The following is a 25,549-nucleotide window of genomic DNA, read 5'->3' as shown; positions in this document are numbered from 1 at the left end:
AGTGGGGGCGGCGTGCGGGCAGGGGGCCGCCCGCGCCGAGGGCCGGCTCGTGTCCAGTCGCGCCGGCACCCGCGGGGTGGGTCCGGCCTCGTCAGAACGCGTCCGTCAGGGGCTGCTCCGCCTGGGCCGGGGGTGCAGGGTGGTTCCGGGGGCCAGCGGAGCGGCCGTGGTGGTGGCGGCATCCCGCCCCAGGGCCGGTGCTCCGGAGGGGTGAGCGCGGGCCGGGCCGGGCCTGTAGGTTCGGCCGGGATCCCGAAGCGTGGATGCGGGCGGGTGGGGTGGAATCACGGCTTCGCCTGGACCCGAGCCCGTACACGCCGCCCACGCCCGCCTGCTGCCCGGTACTGCCTGGTCGCGGGTCAGCAGCTGAAAACCACTCTAAAGCTTGTCGCCCAGGTGGCCCTGCCGCGGACAAGACCCGTTTTTCTCTTTCATCGGGTTTATTTACGTGAGAGCAGCGCTCTGTGAAGTTGGTTTACTGCTTTTTTTTTTTTCTTTTCCCTGAAGTCAAGAGAAGAAGAATCTGCGTTTCCAGGTATAAATAGGGAAGCGCCAGGAGGAGATCCCGTTAAAATTCAGCATCCTCGTTGAATTCGGATGGTGCTCGCTCACTTGTGGGCATTCGGTCAGTCTTAAGTGAGTGAATTTAAGGCAGTAAATTTCCCGGCTACCAGATGTATGGTGTGACTCATTTTTGGAAGGAAGAATGGCATTGACTTTGAAATTGAGACCAGGAGGCAAAGAGGTTTTTAAGTTTTTGGACCTGAAGTTTCAATGGATAATTTTAAAGTTTGTCCCTCTTTTTCTTCCCAAAGAAACCAGCTCTTTAATTTTAGAGTGGACCTCAAAGGGGAATGTGTGAGTCACCAAGTGTTTCTTCTGCTGTAGGTTCAGTCACTGGTTAACTGACTTGTTGCCGAGAGGGAGTGGAATTAATGTCTCTGACTTTTTTGGCTTCCGGTTGTGTGTTTAGGACGTTTTTGCTGAAATACATGGATAGAGTTTTTGGTATTAGTACCTTTCAGTGTGAAGGATAGCATCTGACTTTCAAGTTTCCCGTGACTTTTTTTTTTTCTTCTTTGAATGATGAGACCATTTTCCCATGAGGCAGAGTTATTTTCAACAAAGTAGAAAAATTATGAACAAACACTACTTCAAACATTTTTCCTGTATCTGAAATATTTAGTGGAAATTGGAGATGGAATTGGAAACAGCACTCTCAGATCCTTGGCTGAGGTTAGGTGCTTGTACTGTAGATTCCCCTGGAGATGACAGTGGTCGGCTAGTTGCTGGAACTTGAGCCTCTCTGGCCTTCTGTTCCTGATACAGGGTTGAAGATGTGATGAGAGAGACTTCTCCACGTGATGTGACCTTGTGACCCAGGGTTGACTGAGAAAGTCCTAGTGTATGGTTTGTCCATATGCTGTGATTTTTCTGCAGAAATACAAACAGCAGTGATGGCTGGAGGTTATGTCTTGGCCAGGCTTGTTATCCTCTCTCAAGTTCTCTCTTTTTCAAAGGCTTCATCAGATGAACTAATTGTTGGCAGACAGACTTACCCAGTGCTTAAAAATACTTAGATTAACTAATACGTGACTACAGTATGTTTGGCAGATATCAAGAGCTACAGTAAAAGCCTAATAACGTCTAACATGCATGTATTTCTTCAAATACGAAGGCTACATAGAGACCTAGGAAGGAGAGAAGAATCCCTGTAATAAATTTCCTTTCCACGCAGACAGACTCAGACGTTTTTGGAATACTTTTCGTTTCTGGCTTCTCTTATTCTTTCCTATGGAAATGCTGCTGTTTTCCCTGCCTTTGTGCCCACTGAAGGAAGAAGTTAACATTTCTTCTTACCAAGAGGAAAAGTATGCTTGAGTTACTCAGAAGAGGAGCTGAAGCTGCCTTGCTTCTCCATGTTTGAGGATTTTAGGACTGGAAGGGGCCTTGATAATCCTTAGTTCTATTCAAGAGTAGTTCTCAGTGGAATTGTTAAGGCTTCTTTCCAACTAAAATTTCCTGTGGTCTGCTTTTACTTCCTCTGAGTCAGTTCGCTAGGAAGCAGCTCTTTGTGCTAAGTCCATGCTGCCTCGTCAGACTTTCTTAGTTACTGTTAGTAGAGGCCGCACCACGCTCCGGTCCCGGCTGGAGCTGGAATCTGCTGACGCCTGGGAAGAGACACACTGCCCACATTCCGATGGCTGTGCTGTCTTGATTAACTCTTAGTGCTCGTTATGAGTCTTGATAATGAGGATTGGCATCTCTGACCCTTTGCTTTAGAACTTCTGTGACAACATTAACGATTATCGTTGTATCATAGAAGTCGCGAGGACCCCTGGAAGGCCACAGTTCTGAAGGGGATTGCATTAGTACTTTAGTTGTTTATCAGGTGGCCCTTGCTGTTTTACCACAAGGCATTGTGGCGAGGGGGAAGCGCTGGAGGCTTCCACTGGGTTCCTGAGCTCTCGTCCCAGCTTTTCCACCGTCCAGCAGTGCGATGTTGAAGCACTCATCTACTTCTTTGGCTTCAGTTTTCTCCTCTGGAATAATAGGGCTTCTTCAGATTCCCTCCATGACTTATACTGAATTAAGAAAATAACATATTTTTAACTGTACATAGCTCAGATGTCCAAAGGTACAAAATGATATTCAGTGGAAAGTATGTCTTCTTTTCTCATTGTCTTCGTGTCACTTAGTTCGTTCATTGGCAGGTTTCTTAGGGGGATCTTCCAAAGGTATTCTGTATATTAAGTAATCTCTTCACTTTCCTTTCCTCCTCTTAAAACGTGATGATTTTGAGGGCTTCCCTGGTGGCGCAGTGGTTGAGAGTCCGCCTGCCGATGCAGGGGACACGGGTTCGTGCCCCGGTGCGGGAAGATCCCACATGCCGCGGAGCGGCTGGGCCCGTGAGCCGTGGCCGCTGAGCCTGCGCTCCGCAATGGGAGAGGCCACAACAGTGAGAGGCCCGCGTACCAGGGGGTAAAAAAAAAGTGATGATTTAGAGTTTTAGGGTAGAATACGATAATCTAAACTCTGATATCTGCATTCGTCATGGGCAAGATGTATTTTTAGACTGTGAACTATAGTTCCTTCAGGTTTTTTTTTTTCTGTGATAATTAATGTGTAGAAAATCAGGCTTGTAGGAAGAAAACAAGAATTATTTTTCAGACAAGCTTCCTGAAAAATAAATCATTGCTTCTTAGATTTGCTGGAAGAAATGTCAATAAATATATAGTTTGCCTTTGATTTTAGGTTTTAGCATGAAGCAGGTTTATAGAGGGTTGACTTGTTTTCCAATTGAAATTCAGTGTAATTTTGTTACGGCAATTTGATATGTCATATAAGCCGGGGCAAAGTAGAAGGAGATGTTTTGACTGAGTGAAGTTGGCAAGCTGTGCTTTTAAAAAGGGAGCTCTGTCAAGATGAAACGATCAATAATGATGGCTTACATTTGTGTATCCTTTGCAGTGTTCTTAGAGCTTTCATGTACATGATCTCTTTTGAGCTTCACAACTCTGAAGAGAGCACGGCCCCTGTCGTTATCTTTGTTTTATAGATAGGGAAATTAAGGCTCGGAAAGGGTGTGATATAGCTAAGTTACAAGACAAGTAAATGATGTAATCAAAACTAAAATCTAGAAGTAAAACTGGGCTTTTGACTTCTAGTCTCCTCTCTTCTTTTTCTCAATTATTATCAAAATATGTGTTCCAGATATTTCTGGATGCCATTTGTGCACATAAATGATAACAACTGATACTGATTACATCCTAGTAATTATTTTTAGGGCAAACAGTTGAAGAAATTGGACATTTTAGCAAAGTACAAATGAGTATTAATTTCATCCAATGGAATGGGAGTGGAAATATTTATTTGGTGTTGTTAGGCAAAAAAATGTACTTTCATCTTTACACAAGAGAGAAGGGAAATAAGTAACGTTACTGGAGAGAAACTATAACCCCTGAGGAAAGGAGAATCCAGCAAAAGGTGGAGTGCACTGTGATTCTGAGTAATGTCCTTTTTTAAATCTATAAAGAATAAATGGGGGGACTTCCCTGGTGGTTCGGTGGTTAAAAATCCACCTGCTAATGCAGGGGACATGGGTTTGAGCCCTGGTCCGGGAAGATCCCACATGCCGCGGAGCAACTAAGCCCGTGTGCCACAACTACTGAGCCCACGTGCCACAACTACTGAGCCCGCACGCCTAGAGCCTGCAACAAGAGAAGCCACCGCCGTGAGAAGCCTGCGCACTGCAACGAAGAGTAGCCCTCACTCGCCGCGCAACTAGAGAAAGCCCACGCGCAGCAACGAAGACCCAACCCAGCCAAAAAGAAAAAAAAGAAAAAAAGAATAAATGGGTTCTTGAACTTCTGGATCAAGTCATTCATTTTAAATAACCTTTCTGTTTGGCTCGCTCAAAAGAATGCTTTTTGCTTTTGCTCTGTGGGACATGCAAAATGGAGAGCGCTTCATGTAAAGCAGTTTTCCTTGCTGCATTCTCTGGGGCCAAATGAATCATCTGATCGGTTGCCAAGTTTTCCTTCTCATTGCCTCTCTCTCCCCAAGCAATTCTCCCTTCTCTCTGATTGTCTCTACTAAATGGGCTTCTTCGGAAATGGATCTTCATTCTCTAGCTTCAATTAAGTTAGCTCCAGATTGTGGCAGTCATTCAAGCAGAAGACAGCTGAGCCTAGAATATTAACACTTCTCTGCTGATGAGGGAGGTTAGACTTCTAAGGAGTCTTTCTGGCAGGTCGAATTGATCTTTATGTGCCTTTTCCCAGAAGCAATGTTTTGTTCCAGCCAGATGTGCTCTTAGGTCTCAGTGCACGTGAAAATATGGCCTCCTATATTGACATTTGGGATTTGGACAAGGTGAATCTGTCAGTTGACTTAGAGAAAATTCCTTTATTAATACCTATTGACCTGACTACCTGACACTGTAATCAGTTCAGACACAATGAAATCTGATGACTCTTTTCCGATAGTATTTATACGTAATCGGCTGCTCCCACGGGCTTCTTCAAAATCCATTCACCAGCTTCGAAATTCTGCTGCCTAAAAATACCAGTGTGGGGCGGGGGAAGTACCAGTGAACTGGCATTTTGACTGAAAAGATTCTTGGGAGACTTACTGAAATACCATAATAATGAAATCCCAGACTCCCTGCTGACCATTTGAATATTTGTGGTCCAGAGGTGCAGGTCTGCAGGCTGAGGCGGGTGGCACTGGGACTTGTGGTTGCATTCTAGCTCTTCCACTCCTCTGCTGTCTGACCTTGAGCAGATAGCTTCCGCTCTGAGTTTGATACCTCTGTGAAATGGGATTGTAGGTTTATTGTGAGAATTAGATGAGATGGTATGTAGAGTATTTAATGTAGTTTCTGGCACGCAGTAGTTATTTACTAAATGGAACTGTACTGCACCTGGCAATGTGACAACGTATTAATGTTTCAATATCAATAAAAATTCAAAATTTTGAAGATTTATTTAATACAAGGAGAAATCTAGAAATGTTTAGGTTTCCAGCATTAGAAAGGCTATGAAGAAGTTTTAAAAAGGTGGTAATATCATGGTGAAATTATTTAAAGTCCTGTCAGTGAAGACAAGATTGAGGTAATACATTTGTTTGTAGGCTTAAAAAAGTTGTAATGTAGGGACTTCCCCGGCGGTGCGGTGGTTAAGACTCTGCGCTTTCACAGCAGGGGACACGGGTTGGATCCCTGGTCAGGGAACTAAGATCCTGCATGCCATGTGGTGTGGCTAAAAAAAAAAAAAGTTGTAGAGCAAAAATCTTATATGATAGCAGTCGTTGCGTTTATTGAGTGCTTATATGGGCTAAATCTCATTTAATCTTCACAGTAACTTTCTGATTTAGTGCTCAGTTATCCTCATTTTGTAGATGAGGTTAAGTTGTGTTAGAAACCACTCTAACCACAGACCCGTGCTTCCCTAAATGGGGGATTTGACCCTTTCGTTTGGTCTGCGCCGGGAGTCAGCAAACCTATCCTGTAAGGAACCAAGAGATAAATATTTTGTACTTTGTGGGCCATACGGTCTCTGTCCCAGCCACTCAGCTTTGCTGTTCTAGGGTAAAAGCAGCTGTAGGGAATACATAAAGGGACGTGCAGTAAATGAAAGAGTGTGGCTGTTTCAGTAAGGCTTTAGCTATAGACAGTAAAATTGAATTTGATATAACTTGTGCATGTCATAAAATATTATTATTCTGATTTTTTTTAACCTTTTAAAAATGAAAAAAACATTCTTAGCTTACGGGCAACACGGACATACGCAGCGGGCCGAATTTGGCCCAGAGGCTGTAGTTTGCAGACCCCTGTGCTGAGTTACAAGATAAGGATGTTTCTTCCTGGACAGTCATATTTATTCATATTATGAATATTAGTATAAGACAGAAGTGGGGTTTTTGTTAAAATAGAGCCAGTAATAATGTAATGTAGAATGCAAAGTTAAATTAATTTTCAGGGTAAAACTTGAGGTTCTAAAGATAGAGTGTTGTAGATGGTTTCTTTGGGCTATACTTCCCCTCCTTTCCCTATGAAATCACTCTCTTTGGCTGTTAGAGGCACTTTGATGGAAATATTGCCTGAACAAACCGACATAAACATCAGATTATTAGATATAAAATTAGACTTTAAAGGCTATTTATATGTCCATAAGTTGGAGGGAAGTGATGACTAGTGACTGGTTCTGTGAAATCACAAAAGTAAAACATGGGGTATGGAAAGCTTTCCTGTTTCACTACTCTTGTCTCTGATTTACAGCTGCTGTTGTAATTACTAATTATAATTATAAATGTATAATTACTCATACTCTTTTACTCTCAAAAATGTCTGCTTTGGAAAAGAAGGTTTTTTTGATACCCTACCTTTGAGGCGACTTGTTGACAGTTTGTGTATATCCTGGAGTTCTGTGCCTGTGGACATCACACACATTTTTTTTTTTCCCCACTTGGAAAAATATAATCTTTATATACTGAAAATACAGTATATATACTGTACCTTATTTTTAATAGCTATATTGAGGTATAATTTACATACTGAAAAATACACCCATTTTAAGTATGCAATTCAGTAGTTCTTAGCGTATTTGCAGAGTTTTGCAACTATTACCAAAATCTAATCTTAGAACATTCCCATCATACACACCCCCCACCAAAGAAACCTGCCCATTTACAGTCATTCCCTTGTCCGCTCCCCTACTCCTAGCCCAAGACAGCCACTAATCTACTTTCTGCCTCTACGGATTTGCTTCCTCTGGACATTTCATGTAAGTGGAATTGTATGGTGCGTGGTATTTTGTGACTGGATTCTGTGACTATGACTTAGCACAATGTTTCTGCGGTTCATTCATGTTATTATGTGCTGCATATATCAGTACCTCATTCCTTTTTATTGCTGAATAATATCCTCTTGTATGGCTACGCCACGTTTTGTTTATCCATTCAGTTAATTGATGGGCATTTGAGTTGTTTCCACTTTTTGGCTATACCGAGTAATACTGCTATATGACCACTCGTGTCCAGGTCTTTGTGAGAACATGTATTCTCACTTCTCTTGCGTATACATCCAGGTAGGGCTGTCGGGTCATGTGGTGACTCTGTTTTACAGCTTGAGGAACTGTCAGACTGCTTTCCAGAATGGCTGCGGCAGTTTATGGGACCACCAGCAAGTTTCCCTGCATCCTCGCCAGTGCTTGTTATTGTCTGTCTTTTTCATTATTGTTGTCCTAGTGGATGTGAAATAGCATCTCATTGTGGTTTTGATTTGTTTCCCTAACGATGAATAATATGAAGTTTTGTTATTTTTAAATTAATTAATTTATTTTTGTTGCGTTGGGTCTTCGTGGCTGCGCAGGCTTTCTCGTTGCGGCGAGTGGAGGCTACTCTTCCTTGCTGTGCGCGGGCTTCTCATTGCGGCGGCTTCTCCTGCTGCAGGGCTTGGGCTCTAGGAGTGCGGGACGCAGTAGTTGTGGCAGGCGGGCTCAGTAGTGGCTCGCAGGCTCTAGAGCGCAGGCTCAGTAGTTGCACACGGGCTCCGCGGCATGTGGGATCTTCCCGGACCAGGGCTCGAACCCGTGTCCCCTGCATTGTCAGGCGGATTCTTAACCACTGCACCACCAGGGAAGTCCCTATAAAGCATTTTTTTCATGTGTTTATTGGTCACTCCTGTATTTTTAGAGAAATGTTTATTCATTTACTTCGCCCAGTTTTAATTGGGTTATTTGTCTTTTTATTACTTAATTGTAAGAGTTCTATATATATTCTGGATGCAAGTGCCTATCAGATAAACGTTTCGCAAATATTATCTCATCTATAGATAGTATTTCCAATTGCTGATAGTGTCATTTGACATGTGAATATTTTTTATTTTGATGTACACGTAGTCCAATTAGTTAATTTTTCTCTTTATTCCTTTTGCTTTTGGTGTCGTGTCTAAGAAGTCAGTGCCTAGCCCAAGCCTACAAAGATTTACTCCTGTGTTCTAAGGGTTTCAAAGTTGTAGCTCTTATATTTAGGTCTTTGATCCACTTTGAGTTAATTTTTATGTATGCTGTGAAGTAGAGGTCCAGATTCATCCTTCTGCATGTGGATATCCAGTTGCCCTAGGACCGTTTGTTGAAAAACTGTTGAGCCTTTTTTTTTTTTAGTAAACATTTTTTATTCATTTTAATTAGATTTTAAGCTGGTTCTCTCTTTGGAGGCTTTTAAAAAGAAAACCGAATTAGGTCCACTTCAATGTCCACTGATTTTCTTTTATGAAACTTGTATGATGCCAGCAGGTCATATCTTATCTCCGCGATAATATCTATCTTGATTTTCTGTTCTGCAGCTTTCTTTTGAATATGTTCTCTAGTGAGGATCTGTGTAAAGAATATACTGCTGTTCTTGCCATTTCCAAAGCAGTCTTCAGAAAGGCCATATCTGTCCCTTTATTATTTTTGGTCCCAAAGGGAGGATTCATAATTACTGTATCAAATGACTTGGACGTTCTGTTAGATAATGAGCACACGTCACACTGAAGCACGTCAACATTTGTTAACTCAGACTCTTCTACATTCCTATTAAATATTTCCAGTGCACCTTCACCTGTGGCAGATCCAACAGGCAGCCCTGCTCCCAGCATTGCGGTTCCGATGCTAAGCATTCCACAGCCACATCCTAGATCTGCAGCCACTTTCGTTTCGGTGTCGTCATGTGTGTCATGAATTGTATAGAGCATACGTGCTGCAATGTGCAGCCTGGTTGGATGCTGTTCTAGAAGGAGCTTGGGCTTTTCGAATCCATCCGCTTGTTGCAGGTGACTGTCTAGTTCCCTAAGCCTTAATTTCTTCATGTTTTAAAATGTGTGCGTTGGCAGGGTTTAACGGCGCTGGATCTGCAGAGGAACCTACTTCACCCGGATCTCCCCGCCAACTCTGATCCCCTGCCCCTTTTTCAGCGCTGCGGGCTGAGGGCCAGCCTGGGAACGCAGGGCGCGAAAAGTACACCCGGCTCAGGCGGTTCTCGCTCTCCTCCCCGCGCCAGCGGTGGGCAGAGTCCTTGGCCAGCCTTCGACCCGCCTCCAGGGTACCCCGGGCCGAGATTGGACTGGAGTCTCTCAGGGCTCCTCACGCCGCGTCTCTGCCTGAGCCTTTTTTTTTTTCTGGTACGCGGGCCTCTCACTGTTGTGGCCTCTCCGGTTGCAGAGCACAGGTTCCGGGCACGCAGGCTCAGCGGTGGCCATGGCTCATGGGCCCAGTCGCTCCGCGGCATGTGGGATCTTCCCGGACCGGGGCACGAACCCGCGTCCCCGGCATCGGCAGGTGGACTCCCAACCACTGCGCCACCAGGGAAGCCCTGCCTGAGCCTATTTTTTAAACCAAAGTGTCATAGATTGCTTTACAACTCAGTACTTTAGATTCACCTTATTCATTTTAATGACCACAAAGTATCATTTTTCATAAATGTATCTTATTAATTGCTCACCTGTTGACAGACATGAATATTATGTTCAGTTTTTTCCTTTTGAAAACAGACAGTAATGCTTGTTATATGTATCTTTGTTGTTAAATGTATCTTTGTATGTTTGGCCGAGTATTTTGTAAATTTAGTATGTTTGGAGATGCAGAGTTTAAATTTTGGTTAAGGCTGCTAAATTTCCCTCCAAAAAGGTTATAAAGTTTTTCTTTAACAGATTATGAATGCCCATTTTGAAGTGGAGCAATTGTCCATTCTTGTTGCTCAGTCCCTTGTATGCACAAAATTAGTGCACAGTGGGCACCTAGTAAATATTTACAGGTGATAAAGATGAGTGTAAAACTGAGGGGCTATTTGCAATTTGGATCAGAGTCAATTTAAGCTGATCAGCTAAGGCAAGAATATACAGTTGACCCTTGAACAACATGGGTTTGAACTGAGTGGGTCCACTTACTTGCAGATTTTTTTTCAATAAATATGTACTGCAGTACTACACGATCTGTGGTTGGTTGTTCAGTTGAATCCTAGGATGGGGAACCTCAGATACAGAGGGCCGGCTGTAAGGTTATATTCAGATTTTGGACTGATTTTTGACTTGAGGAGGTTCGACACCCCTAACCCTCACATCCTTCAAGGGTCAAAGCAGTATTCAACAGCTAACAGCAAATTGATGTATCAAAGTAGGAACGATGGTAGCCAAGATTACGTAGCAAACAGAGCATCATTCTTTGTAGATGAAACAAAGCTTATTGTTTGTTGAGTCCAAGATTTTCTGGCAATTGTAATAGGGAGTTGCCACAGAAACTTTATCAGAAGTATATAATAAAATAAATTTTGATTGACAAGTGCAAGAGATCTGGTTAGAAAAATGTAGTTGAATGTGTAATGGGACGATATGCCACCTTGGAGGTGCTACAATTACTAATCATTTGGCTCTCAAATGCATTTTGATAAAAAAATGAACAGCGCAGTGAGTTCAAATTTGAGAATGTGTTTAAAAATCATTGCTGCCAGCTTTTGTCATATAGAATAATGATCTCAGACTATTTCCGGCCAGCAAACAGACTAAAGATCTGTTATATGATATAACCAATACTACAGTATAGTTTGAAACTTTGTCCCAATGAAACACATAACTGACAGAGGAAAATAAATGAGAAAACAGAAGAACAGAGCAGAAGTCTCTATCATCCCAGCAACTGGATTGATTGTGCCTCTAAGAGATTTACCTTTCTGATAGTAGACTACGGTATGTGTTCAGCCGGTAGTGTAGGTTCTATTTTATTAAATCTGTGGAAGTTTCATTTGAGGCTTACAACTAAAAAACAGTAACAGTTTTTTCCTTTAAAATAATCATTTTAGGCTTACAGTAACCACTGTTGAAATTATTTCTCATAATTAGGCAAGGTAACAGGTTATTCTTTAAAATTTTATTAATTATTTTCCATAGTCATACAGCTATAAAATGGGGATGATAATATCTTTTACCTACTTCAAAGTCAAATCAAGGGATGATTAATTAGAGTATTTCATTAAGTCATAAGTAAGAGGAATGTTTTTCATGTACCTTTAAAATTCATTCATCACGGGACTTCTCTGGTGGCGCAGTGGTTAAGAATCTGCCTGCCAGTGCTGGGAACACGGGTTTGAGCCCTGGTCCAGGAAGATCTCACATGCCATGGAGCAACTAAGCCCGCGCGCCACAACTACTGAGCCTGCGCTCTAGAGCCCGCGAGCTACAACTGCTGAGCCCGTGTGCCACAACTACTGAAGCCTGTGCACCTAGAGCCTGTGCTCCACAACAGGAGAAGCCACCACAATGAGAAGCCCGCGTACTGCAATGCAGAGTAGCCCCCGCTCGCCACAGCTTGAGAAAGCATGCGCGCAGCAACGAAGACCCAACGCAGCCCAAAATAAATAATAAATAAATAATTTATAAAGTTCATCTGATGGACATTTATTTTACGTCCTCCATGTTCTAGGCACCACACGCCCTTAGTAATGTTGGTGACGTTAGAAAGTATTGAGGTTTGTAAGTTTCTTTGGTAATTTTGCTTTTCTTTTATTAGAAGTGTTTTAATATTTATTTATTTGGCTGCACCGGGTCTAAGTTACAGCACGTGGGATCTTTAGTTGCGGCATGTGGGATCTCGTTCCCTGACCAGGGATCGAACCCAGGCCCCTTGCACTGGGAGTGCTGAGTCTTAGCTACTGGACCACCAGGGAAGTTCTTGCAACTAGTTTCTGAGACTGAAAAGTATCATTTGTCATGTTGTGAAGCAATATTATAGTCAGCGAAGGAAGTGTTCACTCAAGCTGCTGTTAGGAAAGCCATGGGCTGTGCACAGCCTTCATCTGGCAAGTCTTTTCCTGCTGCACTCCTGGCAGGGTTAGTGTTGACTTCCTGCAGAACCGCAGAAGAAGCCTGTTCAGCTCCTCGCATCAGGGGCCAGATTGCAGCTAGGTGCTGGTTACAGCATCCCTATTATCTGGCACAGTGTAGGATGCAGCAAGAAGCACTCCTTGACTGTAGAGCAGCAATGAATGTTGTTATTGGCAGCTAGAAAAATTTATTTATTTATTTATTTTTTGCAGGCTGAGAGAACTTGACAGGAATGTTAAAAGTGTAGAATAATCGTGGAATCTAGCAGGTCACTGATACGTTACTAAATGCTTCAAATTGTTTGGCAGCATGGTCTGTTAGGTACAGCTGTGGGCCAGCAATCGAATGAGTAATGTTTTAAGGTAGGCTCTAAGTTTCTCACATATTTGATCTTGGGCACATTTCTTTATTGTTTCATATCATCCGCCTTCCTTAGAAATACTGCATATGTAATTTAGGTGCTAGAATAAAGGACATGTGGATTTTAAGTGTACTCAGTACGTGACTGAAATAGACATTTAGCAAAATGTCTGTTTTCTTGTTTTCCTCTAATTTCTTATTTTGAAAAAATTTAAATAAGCTGGAAAGTTGCAAGAAAAGTACAGTTGATAACCTGTGCCCTTCACGTAGATTCATTGCCTTTTTAAATTAATTATTAATTTATTAATTTTTGGCTGCATTAGGTCTTCGTTGCTGTGCGCGGGCTTTCTCTAGTTGTGGCGAGCAGGGGCTACTCTTCGTTGCGGTGCGCGGGCTTCTCATTGCGGTGGCCTCTCTTGTTGCAGAGCATGGACTCCAGGTGTGTGGGCTTCAGTAGTTGTGGCACTCAGTAGTTGTGTCTCTTGGGCTCTAGAGCACAGGCTCAGTAGTTGTGGCGCACAGGCTTAGTTGCTCCGCGGCATGTGGGATCTTCCCGGACCAGGACCCAAACCCGTGTCCCCTGCCTTGGCAGGTGGATTCTTAACCACTGTGCTACCAGGGAAGCCCCGTCTCATTGTGGTTTTGATTTACATTTCTTGATGACTAATGTTGTTAGGAATCTTTTCATGTGCTTATTGGCCATTTGTGTATCTACTTTGGAGAAACGTCTGTTCAGGTCCTTTGCACATTTTAAAAATTAGGTTGTCTTTTGGTGGTTGAGTTGTAAGAGTTCTTTATATATTCTGACTACTAGACCCTTATCAGATATATGATTTGCAGATATTCTCTCCCATTTTGTGGTTGTCTTTTCACCTTCTTGATAATGTCCTTTGATGACCTGAGTTTTAAATTTTGATGAAGTCCAATTTAACTGTCTTTTGTTACACATGCTTTTGGTGTCATCTAAGAATCAATTTTCAGATTCAGTGTCATGAAGATTAATTTATTTTTGGCTGCATTGGGTCTTCGTTGCTGTGCACGGGCTTTCTCTAGTTGAGGCGAGCGGGGGCTACTCTTCGTTGCGGTGTGCGAGCTTCTCACTGCGGTGGTTTCTCTTGTTGTGGAGCACGGGCTCTAGGCGCATGGGCTTCAGTAGTTGTGGCGCACGGGCTCAGTAGTTGTGGCTCACAGGCTTAGTTGCTCGCGGCACGTGGGATCTTCCCGGACCAGGGCTCGAACCTGTGTCCCCTGCATTGGCAGGCAGATCCTTAACCACTGCACCACCAGGCAAGTCCCATGAAGATTTATTCTTATGTTTTCTTCTAAGTTTTACAGTTGTAGCTCTTACATTTTGGTCTTTGATCCATTTTGAGATTGGTGCCCGTAAACAAAGTTGGGTAGGTCGAGCACATGCTTAGAAAATTCTCTGTGTGTATTCTGCAGTAGAGCCTTGTGGGTATCTTCAGTTTAGATTGTGGCTGATCAGTAACTGGAGAGTAGTCCAAGAGAATGGTGTTCTGTGGGCACGCCCATGGGCCACACTTGTGTCATAGATCTGTGTTCCTCAAAGATACATGTTTAAGGTTTTTCCTGTACAAATTAAATAGGAAATTTTCCATGAGAAAAATGGGAGGAAAATCAGTAATTTCATTTCTTTTACTCTATAGGACTTCTTTTTGTTTTGTGTGGATTTACTAACCAGGCTTGTTTAGGCTTGCTATTCAACAACTTCGTTTCAAATGAAGGAAAGACACTATTAGAGGAAAAAATGCAAGTTTAGTAAGATCATATTCCAGTCTGACTAGAAATGCTAGTTCAGATTTATTATAAGTACATAAAATATCTTTATTATTTCTGCTAAGTTATAATTTAAAACTAGAGCACAGAGAATGTGTAACTTTTGATCTAGAGGAGGTATCTAAGTGCAACAGTTATATAGCATCTTTCTAGTGCCTCTTCTGTTCCAGTCAGATGCTTTGATTATACCACCCTGTTTATGTAAACTGTTCATCTTGCCCAGGCTTGATGAAAGGAATTAGTGGTGTCAGGATAAGGCATTAAAGACACACCTGTTTTCTTCACTGTTAGAGGTCTTAAGAGAAATGTTTGAGGACTTCAGTTGTGTTTCAGATTTTAGAGTTATTGAAGAGGTTTTAGCATTTTAAGGGGGGATAGAATGATTTTTTTCTTCCATGCTAGAGGGTCTCACAGTTCTGGTTTAGTGAAGAGGACCAAGTGAGTTGGAGGAAAAGCAGATTCATAGCAGCAGCTGTTGAAAATACTAATCCATTACAGTGAGTTTACTTTTCGTCTTAGTTATTTTATGTAGGACTTTTTCAAGTGTATACTAACGTTCACTGGATACTAATCTATCACTGTGTACATAAAGCTTGGTTTAAAAATACATGAATGAGGATTAAAAACAGTGAGTAAATCCGGAGCATACCTAGATAGGAGCCCATAAAGTCGAGGCGAAACATAACATATCTGATATTTTTGTCTATTTGTCACTCTTTTAAATTAGGGAGAAAAATGAGAAGATTTATTTAACACTCAATGTTATTGTTGCTATTCTTTTTTTAAAAATTTTATTATTTATTTTACTTTTGGCTGCGTTGGGTCTTTGTTGCTGCACGTGAGCTTTTCTCTAGTTGTGGCAAGTGGGGGCTACTCTTCATTGCAGTGCGTGGGCTTCTCATTGCAGTGGCTTCTCTTGTTGAGGAGCATGGGCTGTAGGCACGCAGGCTTCAGTAGTTGTGGCACGCGGGCTCAGTAGTTGTGGCTCATGGGCTCTAGAGCGCAGCCTCAGTAGTTGTGGCGCATGGACTTAGTTGCTCTGTGACATGTGGGATCTTCCTGGACCAGGGCTTGAACCCGTGTCCCCTGCATTGGCTGGCGGACTCTTAACCACTGCGCCACCAGGGAAGCCCATGTTGTTGTTATTCTAAAACGTAAAGGTTATAAAGGGATTAATAGAGGGGACTGTCAGAGAGTCAGAATGCACCTCCACATCTATATCTAAGGGGTTACTAAATCTGCTTACACGTTAGTAGTCAGGAAGAGCCTTGGACGTCGTATACAAATTCCAGGTTGCAATGCATTATTGAAATGCATAAAACCTCTAAAATGTAGGAATGTGGTGGTTAACCGTTAAACGAAAGTGCTTTGGGGTGTTTACCACAAATGCTGGAAAGCCATTCTTCCCTTTGTAGCCATGGAATTTGTCTTATTAAATAAGATTTTGTATTTATAGTTTTTTTCTGGCAATCAACTCCTAGTAAAAATTTATAGTACAAATAATTGAGAACCACTTCTGCCTTGTTTTATACTTTACTGTTTCTAAGAATGAAGAGTCACAAAATCTTAAATTAGGAAATTGTCAGAAATAGAAAAGACTTTAGAGAGAGCTTAAAGACATTCAGAAGGGTTTGGTTTATCAGTTGAAGACAGTCATTTGATTCCATTTTTGTGGACTTCCGTCAGTCAAGCAAATCTGTCTCCTGACGGTATTAAATCTTGTCTGTTCATCCGTACTTGCAGTCTACTGTGATGACTGGCATAGAGTTTTGTATTGTTTTGTTTTGTTTTTGGCTGGGCCACGCAGCTTGCGGGATCTTAGTTCCCCAACCAGGGATCGAACACGGCCCCCCCCCGCCCCCCCATCAGTGGAAGTGTGGAGTCCTAACCACTGGACCACCAGGGAATTCCCTGGCATAGTGTTTTATTAATTCTTTTATTAAAGAGGAAGTTAAATGACTTGCTAGATCTAAAGGAAGTCAGTGGCCTTAGTAAGATGCTATAGACTATCTAACTTTCTGTCTCCTAGAGCTAGCTTCAAAAAAGAAGTAGAATATATTTGATTTTTAGGTGTAATTTAGACTTTGCGAAGGGACCAGGATTAGTGTCTGTTTCTGCATGGCTCTCCAGGTCTGTTTCTTTATCTTCAAAGTGTGAAAGATAATAGTACCTAATTCATAGGACTGTTTTGAGGAATAAATAAAATAATACATTAAAAATACTTAGCACTGGGACTTCCCTGGTGGCGCAGTGGATAAGAATCCACCTGCCAATGCAGGGGACATGGGTTCGATCCCTGGTCTGGGAAGATCCCACATGCCACGGAGCAGCTAAGCCCGTGTGCCACAACTACTGAAGCCTGCGTGCCTAGAGCCCGTGCTCTGCCACAAGAGAAGCCACCGCAATGAGAAGCCTGCGCACTACAATGAAGAGTAGCCCCTGCTCGCCGCAGCTAGAGAAAGCCCGTGCACAGCAACAAAGACCCAATGCAGCCAAAAATAAATAAATAAATAAATTTATTTTTAAAAAAAAACGTATACTGAAAACTCATTATATTCCAGACACAGTGCTAAGTTTTTTTTTTTTTTAAATCAGTGATAATTCTGTCTTACCTTTGGTCAAACCGTATAACCTCCCTGGACTAACTACTAGTCCTTATCTATGAAATGAAAGATTGAGGCTAGATAGTGCTGAATTCCCTTCAGCATTATTTCTGAAAATGCAAGACTTTAATGTAGTCCCTATTTAACTACACTTTATTAAGTAATTAATAAATATGAAAAATTGTTTAAGCTCACTATATTAAGTAATTAATAAACATGAAAAATTATTTAGAAATTGTTTAAAGTCATCAAAACCATAAATTAAATCAAGAGGCCAGTTTACCTATCAAATTAGCAAATGTTTTTAACTTTTAATATTCCTTTTTTATTGACGTATAGTTGATTTACAATATTATATTAGTTATTACAAGATATGGCTGTAATTCCCGTGCTATACAATATATCCTTGTTGCTTATATCTTTTTTAAATAATTTAATTTATTTATTTATGCAGCAGGTTCTTACTAGTCATCAGTTTTATACACATCAGTGTATACATGTCAATCCCAATCGCCCGATTCAGCACACCACCATCCCCACCCCCCCACTGCTTTCCCACCTTGGTGTCCATATGTTTGTTCTCTACATCTGTGTCTCAACTTCTGCCCTGCAAACTGGTTCATCTGTACCATTTTTCTAGGTTCCACATACATGCGTTAATATACAATATTTGTTTTTCTCTTTCTGGCTTACTGCACTCTGTATGACAGTCTCTAGATCCGTCCACGTCTCAACAAATGACTCAATTTCGTTCCTTTTTATGGCTGAGTAATGTTCCATTGTATATATGTGCCACAACTTCTTTATCTATTCGTCTGTCGATGGGCATTTAGGTTGCTTCCATGACCTGGCTATTGTAAATAGTGCTGCAGTGAACACTGGGGTACACGTGTCTTTTTGAATTATGGTTTTCTCTGGGTATATACCCAGTAGTGGGATTGCTGGGTCATATGGTAATTCTTTTTAGTTTTTTAAGGAACCTCCATACTGTTCTCCATAGTGGCTGTATCAATTTACATTCCCACCAACAGTGCAAGAGGGTTCCCTTTCCTCCACACCCTCTCCAGCATTTGTTGTTTATAGATTATTCATTTATTTATTTTTTTGGTCACATTGGGTCTTCGTTGCTGCACGCGGGCTTTCTCTAGTTGTGGCGAGCGGGGGCTACTCTTCCTTGCAGTGCACAGGCTTCTCATTGTGGTGGCTTCTCTTGTTGTGGAGCACGGGTTCTAGGCATGCGGGCCTCAGTAGTTGTGGCTCGCGGGCTCTAGAGCTCAGGCTCAGTCGTTGTGGCAAGTCCCCAGTATATGGTTTTAAAGAGAAAAAAAAAAAATCCCCGCATGCATGGGGGTCTGTGCTCTGCCTTTTTCTTATCCTTTGGGTATTTCAGTCTCCTCAGGTCCTCTGTGGACTATGTGTGGCATTAAGGATGGCATGTCCTCCTGCAGTCAGTGTGGGCAGCATCTAGAAACCTGTGCTTTCCCTAAGGTAGAATTAATTGGTTCCAAATAGCCCAAAGGACTAGATACACGGAAAAGATGAGATTGACATGGTTTTATAAGGATGTTCTCTTTACATGCTTTTTTTTCATGTTTTTTTTTAACAGTGCCTTTGAGGATGAGACCATGAAGCTCCGGCAGCTGAAACTGGATAATCAGGTGAGCAGAGTCTCCTCTCTTGAAAGGCGTGGACAGCTATACTGACCATGAAGCTGATGGTCTGGACTTCGGGCTCTGGCCAGACCCACATGCCTTGAGGACATCAGCATTAAAACTGGCCTTGGATTTACAATCACTGAAGATCCCTTGGCAGCTGTCATGAGAATTAGGAAAATGTTAGCGTTGTATTTCTGTGTAGTTAATTTGATCCTGCTGCCTTAAACACCTCTCTGCACTGTCGTTTCATGGAGCTACAAGACCTTTTCCTTGTCTTAAAGTGCAAATCTGAACACGGTACTGTGCTGCTTAAAAGCCTCTGTTGTCTACAGAATACTTTTCTTCACAGCACTGGTCCCACGTTTCACTTACGCATTATTATTATCTTTTTTTTCCACTGATTTGACTTATGTTCATTTCCTCCATTAGACTAAGCTCCGTGAGGACAGGAGCTGAGTCTGTTAAAGATGACCATTATATCAGAAGTTCCTGGCCTAGGGCTGGGCCCATAGTAATCCTTCATTAAATGTTTGAATGAAGGAAGGAATAAACAAACAGTTTTGTATCGTTACATGATGTGATCATAACGATTGGTCAGTTTAAAACCTATACCCAACATATATTACTTCCATGTGAATGTTTTCTAATTCAGGAAATTCTGTAGGTCCAGGCTGTGATGTAGGATCATTAACAATCAGTGTCTAGAGTGGTAGGTGACTAAAAATACCTCCAGAGTTTTGTCTTGCTTTTTTATGTTGCTGTTGGACCTCGTAACAGGACTTGGAGTGTAGTAAATTATTTTAAAGGTGGAATCACTATAAACTAGTTATGAGGTCTCCACGGGGACGCGCCTGGGACCATCTGGCCTCCAGGGCCCCTCCCAAGCCCTTGGTGTCCATGGTGCCTCTGTGGGGCCTGTCACCAAGTCCACCGCCTCTCAGGCCACCACCTGGGAGGCCTTCTCATGTGCGCCTGGAACGGAGCGTGGCCCAGTGGTCTTCAGGGACCCTCCGCTTCAAGGTGGCGGCAGTCGCCTTGGTGGTCAGCACCGCTCATCCTGCTCTGCCCACTGCCCTCCTCCCTGGCTGGGCTCGGCCTCCTGGGCCTGGATCATGGCCTCAGACTCACCGCCTCTGGACGAGGCCCGGTGGTGGTGCGCACCGTTCGCCCTGCCCACCTCCAGGTGTCCTGGCCCAGGGAGCCCGGCAGTAGCAGCTTCACGGACAGGCAGGCTTCCTCACAACCACTGCTGGCATCCTTTAAGGAGACTGGGGCACATTTTAAGCAAATCTGGTGTTGCACAGCAGGGTAGGAAGCGGCCACAGACGTCTCAGAAGCTGCAGGAGGCTGCCTGCATCTCCCTGCGCAGGGCACGTGGCCTCTAAGCAGAGGAAGCAGCCCGGGTTGTGCACCTGATTCCGTAGAACTGCTGCCGAGCCTGTGACATAAGCAGTTCTTTCTAGTACGGAAAAAACAAACAACACAGGAAAGAAGTGAATCTGGGATCACCAGGGAAATCCTGATTAGATACAGATTTATCAGCCCCCGCCCCTGCCCAAGAGCAGAGTAATTGCACGAGGCCTTTATCTTTCACATCCCATTGCATAGCAGACTGTATTTAGGGAGACGTACCACAAGATTTTAGATTTTTGTTTAGATCTTTGATTTATTTTTATGAGGCTCAGGGGTACATCCCTTGCTAACATGAAATGAAATCTATGGTCATCTACCAAGTGATGAAATAAGACGTAAGATTTAAATTCTGTGTAGTTTTTGAGTTTTGTTTATAGGCATATTTTCTGGATTTTTAAAAAGACAGCCCAACTATTTTGTAATTTTTGTTCTTTTCAGTGAGAATGCTACATGTGGTGTGGTATGTGTGTGGTATTTTGGGATTTTGTAAGCCTTTTTGTAGTACAAACATTTTTAAATTATGGTTTTACACAGTTAATAAAAGCATATGAAGGACTTTCCTGTGGTTAGGCAATCCAGTGGTTAGGACTCAGTGCTTCCACTGCAGGGGACACAGGTTCTACCCCTGGTCGGGGAACTAGGATCCCGCCTGCCGCATGGCCAAAAAAATAATAAAATAATAAGAATTCAAATAATACAAAAAAGGTATTTGGTGAAAAGTCTTTCTCCCTCTACTTGGCTAGTTCTTTACCAGAGATAGTCAGTGAATATAAAGACATAAAATTTTATGGGAAGTTTTAAAGATTCAAAGCAATCTCTCTGGACCTGATGTATACATTTTGTTGCTAAATAGTGTATGGGAATCCTATGCGAGCCCTGAAATGCTGCCATGGACGGAAGAGCAGGGGGTCAGGGACTCCACCGTCAGACGGCCTGTAGCGGGAAGGGCAGCGCCACATACTGAATACAACGCTGGGCCCAGAAGCAGACTTTGGTTCCCGTTCTAGCTGTGCCTTTAATTAGCTGTGTGATCTTAAGTAAGGTCCTCAGACTCTGTGAACCCCAGTTATTTCGTGTGTGGAGCGAGGTCAGACTGGATAAAATAGCAGGTTGTTGGGGAGGATCTTAGAGTGTGGGAGTTAGGGCTGGGATGGATGGCGGGGCCTTGAGGAGGGCTCGGTAGCTCTCACTGTGGCCTCCAGGCTGGCAGCCTCTTGGTGGGAGGCTCACAGTCCAGGGCATGCCAGTCCCCACCCCCACCCCCCCACCTCTGAGGGGTACGGGCATTCCCATCCGTGACAGTGAGTGTCAGTGGAGTTGGGAGGGGCTGGGGACCCTCCCTCTCCCCACCCCGCCTGCGGTGTGGGAATTCTGCTGTGGGAACGTCCCTGTGGTTGAGAGTTACTGGTCTGAGTTTGAGAAGTAGTTTGCTGAGAGCAGCCAGAGTTAATCAGTGTCGTGAGGATTGGTTCGTACTAACCAGTATCATAAGCGTGAATCTAAGTCGGGATTACTTTAGTAATTGCTAGTGAACCATATACCAGAATCGTCAGGTCATCGGTTTCCCATTAGAAGAGTCTGGTGAGTTCGCAATCAGAGCAAGTGGAGTTTGTAAAATGAGCTTTATTGTAAATATCATTGTGTGATGGCGTAATTAATTCACCTTTACTAAAGGGATGTACCTGCCCAGAATGAGATACATGATATCTGGCCAGGACACTCCCTGCCTTGGATCTTTCGTACTAGAGACTCAAGGTGAATCCTGTTCTTCAGTTCTACTTACCTTATTTCCACAGAGACCATTTCCCTTCTCTCAGTGTGTTCCTTTGTCATCCACTACAGTGTTATTGATTTGGTTAAATTCACTTCCTTCATATCTATGCTGTTTTTCTGATAGTTCATCTTAGAATTGAATGTTTAAAAGCCCTAGACTTTCAGATAATTTACACATGGCTGTTTGTGTCCTATACAGATTTTTGAACAGATTTATTGAAATGTAATTCACATATTATTAATGCTCAGTTACAGTGTACAAATGATTTTTAAATCTTGTGTAAGAGGAACCATACAATATACAGTCTTTTGTGCCTGGCTTCTTTGGCTTAGCAAAGGGCTCACCCATGTTGTAGCATGTATCAGGAATTCATTCCTTTTTACTATTGAATACATTCTGTTTTGTGGACAGACCATGTTTCTCCATTCATCAGTTGATGGACATTTGGGATGTTTCCACATTACAAATTATGCTTCTCTGAGCATCTGTGTACAAGTTTTTGTGTGGAAGTGTTTTCATTTCTCTTGGGTGATCTACCCAAGTATAGGTATACCAAGATATACCTAATATGCCTTGGGTAACAGGAGTGGCTTTGCAGGTCATATGGTAACTCTGTGTTGCACATTTCAAGGGACTGCCAGACTGTTTTCCACAGTCACTGACCATTTTACACTCCCACCAGCAGTGTGTAAGGCTTCCAGTTTCCCCACTTTCCTGCCAGTACTTATTATTGTCTGTCTTTGATTAGAGCCATTTTAGTGAGTCTGAAGTAGAGTCTCATTATAGTCTTGATTTGCATTTCCCTAATGACTAGTGATGTTGAGCATTTATAGTGGCCATCTGTATGTTCTCTTTGGAGAAATGTCCATCCAGATCCTTTGCCCGTTTTTTTTTTTTTTTTTTTTTTTTTTCCTTTGCCCGTTTTTAAACTGGGTTACTTTCTTTTTGGTTTTGAGTTGTAGGAGTTCTTTATATAGTGTAGACCCAAGTTCTTTATCAGAAATATTATTTGTAAACATTTTCTCCAGTTCTGAGGGTTGTCTTTTTAGTTTTTTGATGGTATCATCTTCAGCCCAAATTTTTTCTTTTGTCACTTGAACTTGGAGTGTCATCTAAGAAACCATTGCCTACACGAGGTTACAAAGACTTGCTCCTGTGTTGTTTTCTAAGAGTTTTACACTTGCCATGATCTGTTTTGAGTTAATCTTTTTATATGGTATGAGGCAGGGTCCAAAATCACTCTTTTGCACGTGGATATCCAGTTGTCCCACCACCATTTATTCCCACTGAGTATATTTTGCTTTTATTTTTACTACTGTCACTAGATACTCATATTTTCGGGCTATGTGACACCTTAGCTAGCTCCAGAGTGTAAAGATTTTCAGATTGTTTCAGGGATGTTACTCAGACAGGAATGCACATTAGGTGGAGAATGTTTATGCCATCTGGCGGTCAATGGATTAGAGTATAGCACAGTCCCTTTGGGCTGGGTCCCCATCTACGGATAGTACCCTTCGAAGGGAGGCAGCCGTCAGTGCGTCAAATCGGTACTTGAAGAAGTCTGATTCAGGGACTCCTGGCGGTCCAGGGGTTAGGACTCGGCTCTTCCACTGCAGGGGCCCGGGTTCCACCCCTGGTCAGGGAACTAGGATCCCCAGAGCCGTTTGGTGTGGCCAAAAAAAAAAGTCCAATTTTGGGCTTCCCTGGTGGCGCACTGGTTGGGAGTCCGCCTGCCGATGCGGGGGACGCGGGTTCGTGCCCCGGTCCGGGAGGATCCCACATGCCGCGGAGCGGCTGGGCCCGTGGGCAATGGCTGCTGAGCCTGCGCGTCCGGGGCCTGTGCTCCGCAACAGGAAAAAAAAAAAAAGTCCAATTTTAAACTTTTAGTTTCATCCTCCCATGATCTCTCTTTGTGTGCCAGGAAGGTTGATTATTTTTAGCCAAACCGATAGACCTCTGGCAACCATTGTGATCTCGGTGGTTGTACCTGCGGTTACGCAGTCCGTTCCAAGAATGTCATAAAGTAACCAACCCATTATCTCTGGGAGTCCTTAGAAAATTGAGAATCAGTGGAGTCTCAAGCTATCGTTAATTTGAGGCTTGCATGGGATTTATTATTTTATTGGATAGAGTCCTTTGATGAACCCCCCCCCGAATATAATCTCCTTTATCTCCTCATTTATTTTGGGGTTACCATTCAATATTTTGCTTCAGGGAATGATAGTAGGACCTACCACCAGATTCTGGAGAAGATGGATTCTTTGAGTTATTGCTCAGTTTCCAGGGAGCTGGGAAATTTAAAGGTTTAGTTTATGTGATGCTTAAAAGTCCTGAAGTCAACATTTTTAATTGTATTTAGGCATCAAACAGTCACCTTTGGCTCTTTTTCTGACTGCCCTGACCTTCCCCTTACAAAGGTAGGGAGTCCTTTGTTTACATAGCCTCATCTAAAGCGCTCTTAGCTTTTCAGGGAGGGTAAAGCATAAGTAAGTTGGCACCATTATCTTGAAACTCAACCACCACATCTCTCCTCCTCCGTCCGAATTATGTGAGGGTGGTTAGAATGCTAAGTGAGGTGATAGTTTTTACCAAGATGGCAGTTTGCCCTTTTGTGGGTATTTTGTGGGGGTTTTTCTTATTTACAAACTTGGACAATAGGAGGGTGTATTCAGTGCAGTAATATAGCAGCTGTGTCCCTGAGGTTCACAGTTTGAATCTAGAGTTGTTTTTTCTTAAGTTGTTGATCTGAATGGGTGTGACTAGCGTTGACATGGATAGGGAAGGGCTTCACCAGACACCTTAATAGGATCACTGTGGCCACAGATCTAGTCTACCCTTTGCAGGTCTCAGAACTTGGTTTTGTCAGTGAGCCCAGATGCAACGTGACATCTAGCTCTTCGGTTCCCCTTTTCTAGACCACAGGCAGCATTGTCCTCTGGAACAGATACACACCAGTCAAACTTACAACACTCAGTCATGAAGCCAGATGCCAGTTTACTCATTTACAGCGAGGACTCTGTACTCGTGCAGTGTGTCTTCATTGCTACTGTTTATGATGCTCTGTTCTTGGGAAGAACAAGAAGTTAGACTGAAAGTGAGAAGGCTGATTGGTAAGCAAGGAGTCAGAGGAAAGAGTAGGAGATAGTCCTGAGGGCTCGCTCGACAAGACCATGAAGAAGCCTTGGATAGTTTCCTGTCCTCAGAGAGAGGGAGCTTTCCCAGTAGGTAGGGTGCGCTTGTCTGCCAGAGTCGGTATCTCTCTTTCTCGGACACGATGGACATACTCTGTCAGATTCTTGCTCTTTGGCTGCTTTTTTCTAGACCACAAGCAGAACGCTCCTTTTCTGTACAACGATTTTTTCTTTACGTGTGTTAATAAAATGGATTCGCTGTAGCTCGTGTTCTTGTTTCATCAGTTGTTTCACAGTTATTTTATTTCACTGTTTTGGCGGTACCACGCGGCATACAGGATCCTAGTTTCTGGACCAGGGATCAAACCTGTGTCCCTGCAGTGGGAGAGCAGAGTGTTAACCACTGGACCCCAGGGAAGTCCCAGTTGTTTCACAGTTACGAGACTATTTGAGACTAA

At 42.9% G+C, this 25,549-nt stretch overlaps 1 protein-coding gene and 1 pseudogene across 1 annotated transcript in view; one reads left to right on the top strand and one right to left on the bottom strand.

Moving 5' to 3' along the window:
* Nucleotides 1–25,549, top strand: part of TULP3 (TUB like protein 3) — a 41,360-nt gene that overhangs the window by 136 nt on the left and 15,675 nt on the right. Inside the window, 1 exon segment of the mRNA XM_065887553.1 lies at nucleotides 18,725–18,776. Within this exon segment, the coding sequence (XP_065743625.1) occupies nucleotides 18,725–18,776 (52 nt within the window).
* Nucleotides 8,724–9,352, bottom strand: LOC136131543 (rRNA N6-adenosine-methyltransferase METTL5 pseudogene; annotated as a pseudogene).

This window comes from Phocoena phocoena, chromosome 11 (genome assembly GCF_963924675.1).
Source record: "Phocoena phocoena chromosome 11, mPhoPho1.1, whole genome shotgun sequence".
Taxonomy (NCBI): Eukaryota; Metazoa; Chordata; class Mammalia; order Artiodactyla; family Phocoenidae; genus Phocoena; species Phocoena phocoena.
Note: the sequence above shows the minus strand (reverse complement) of the source record. Positions and strands in the feature narration are given on the sequence as shown.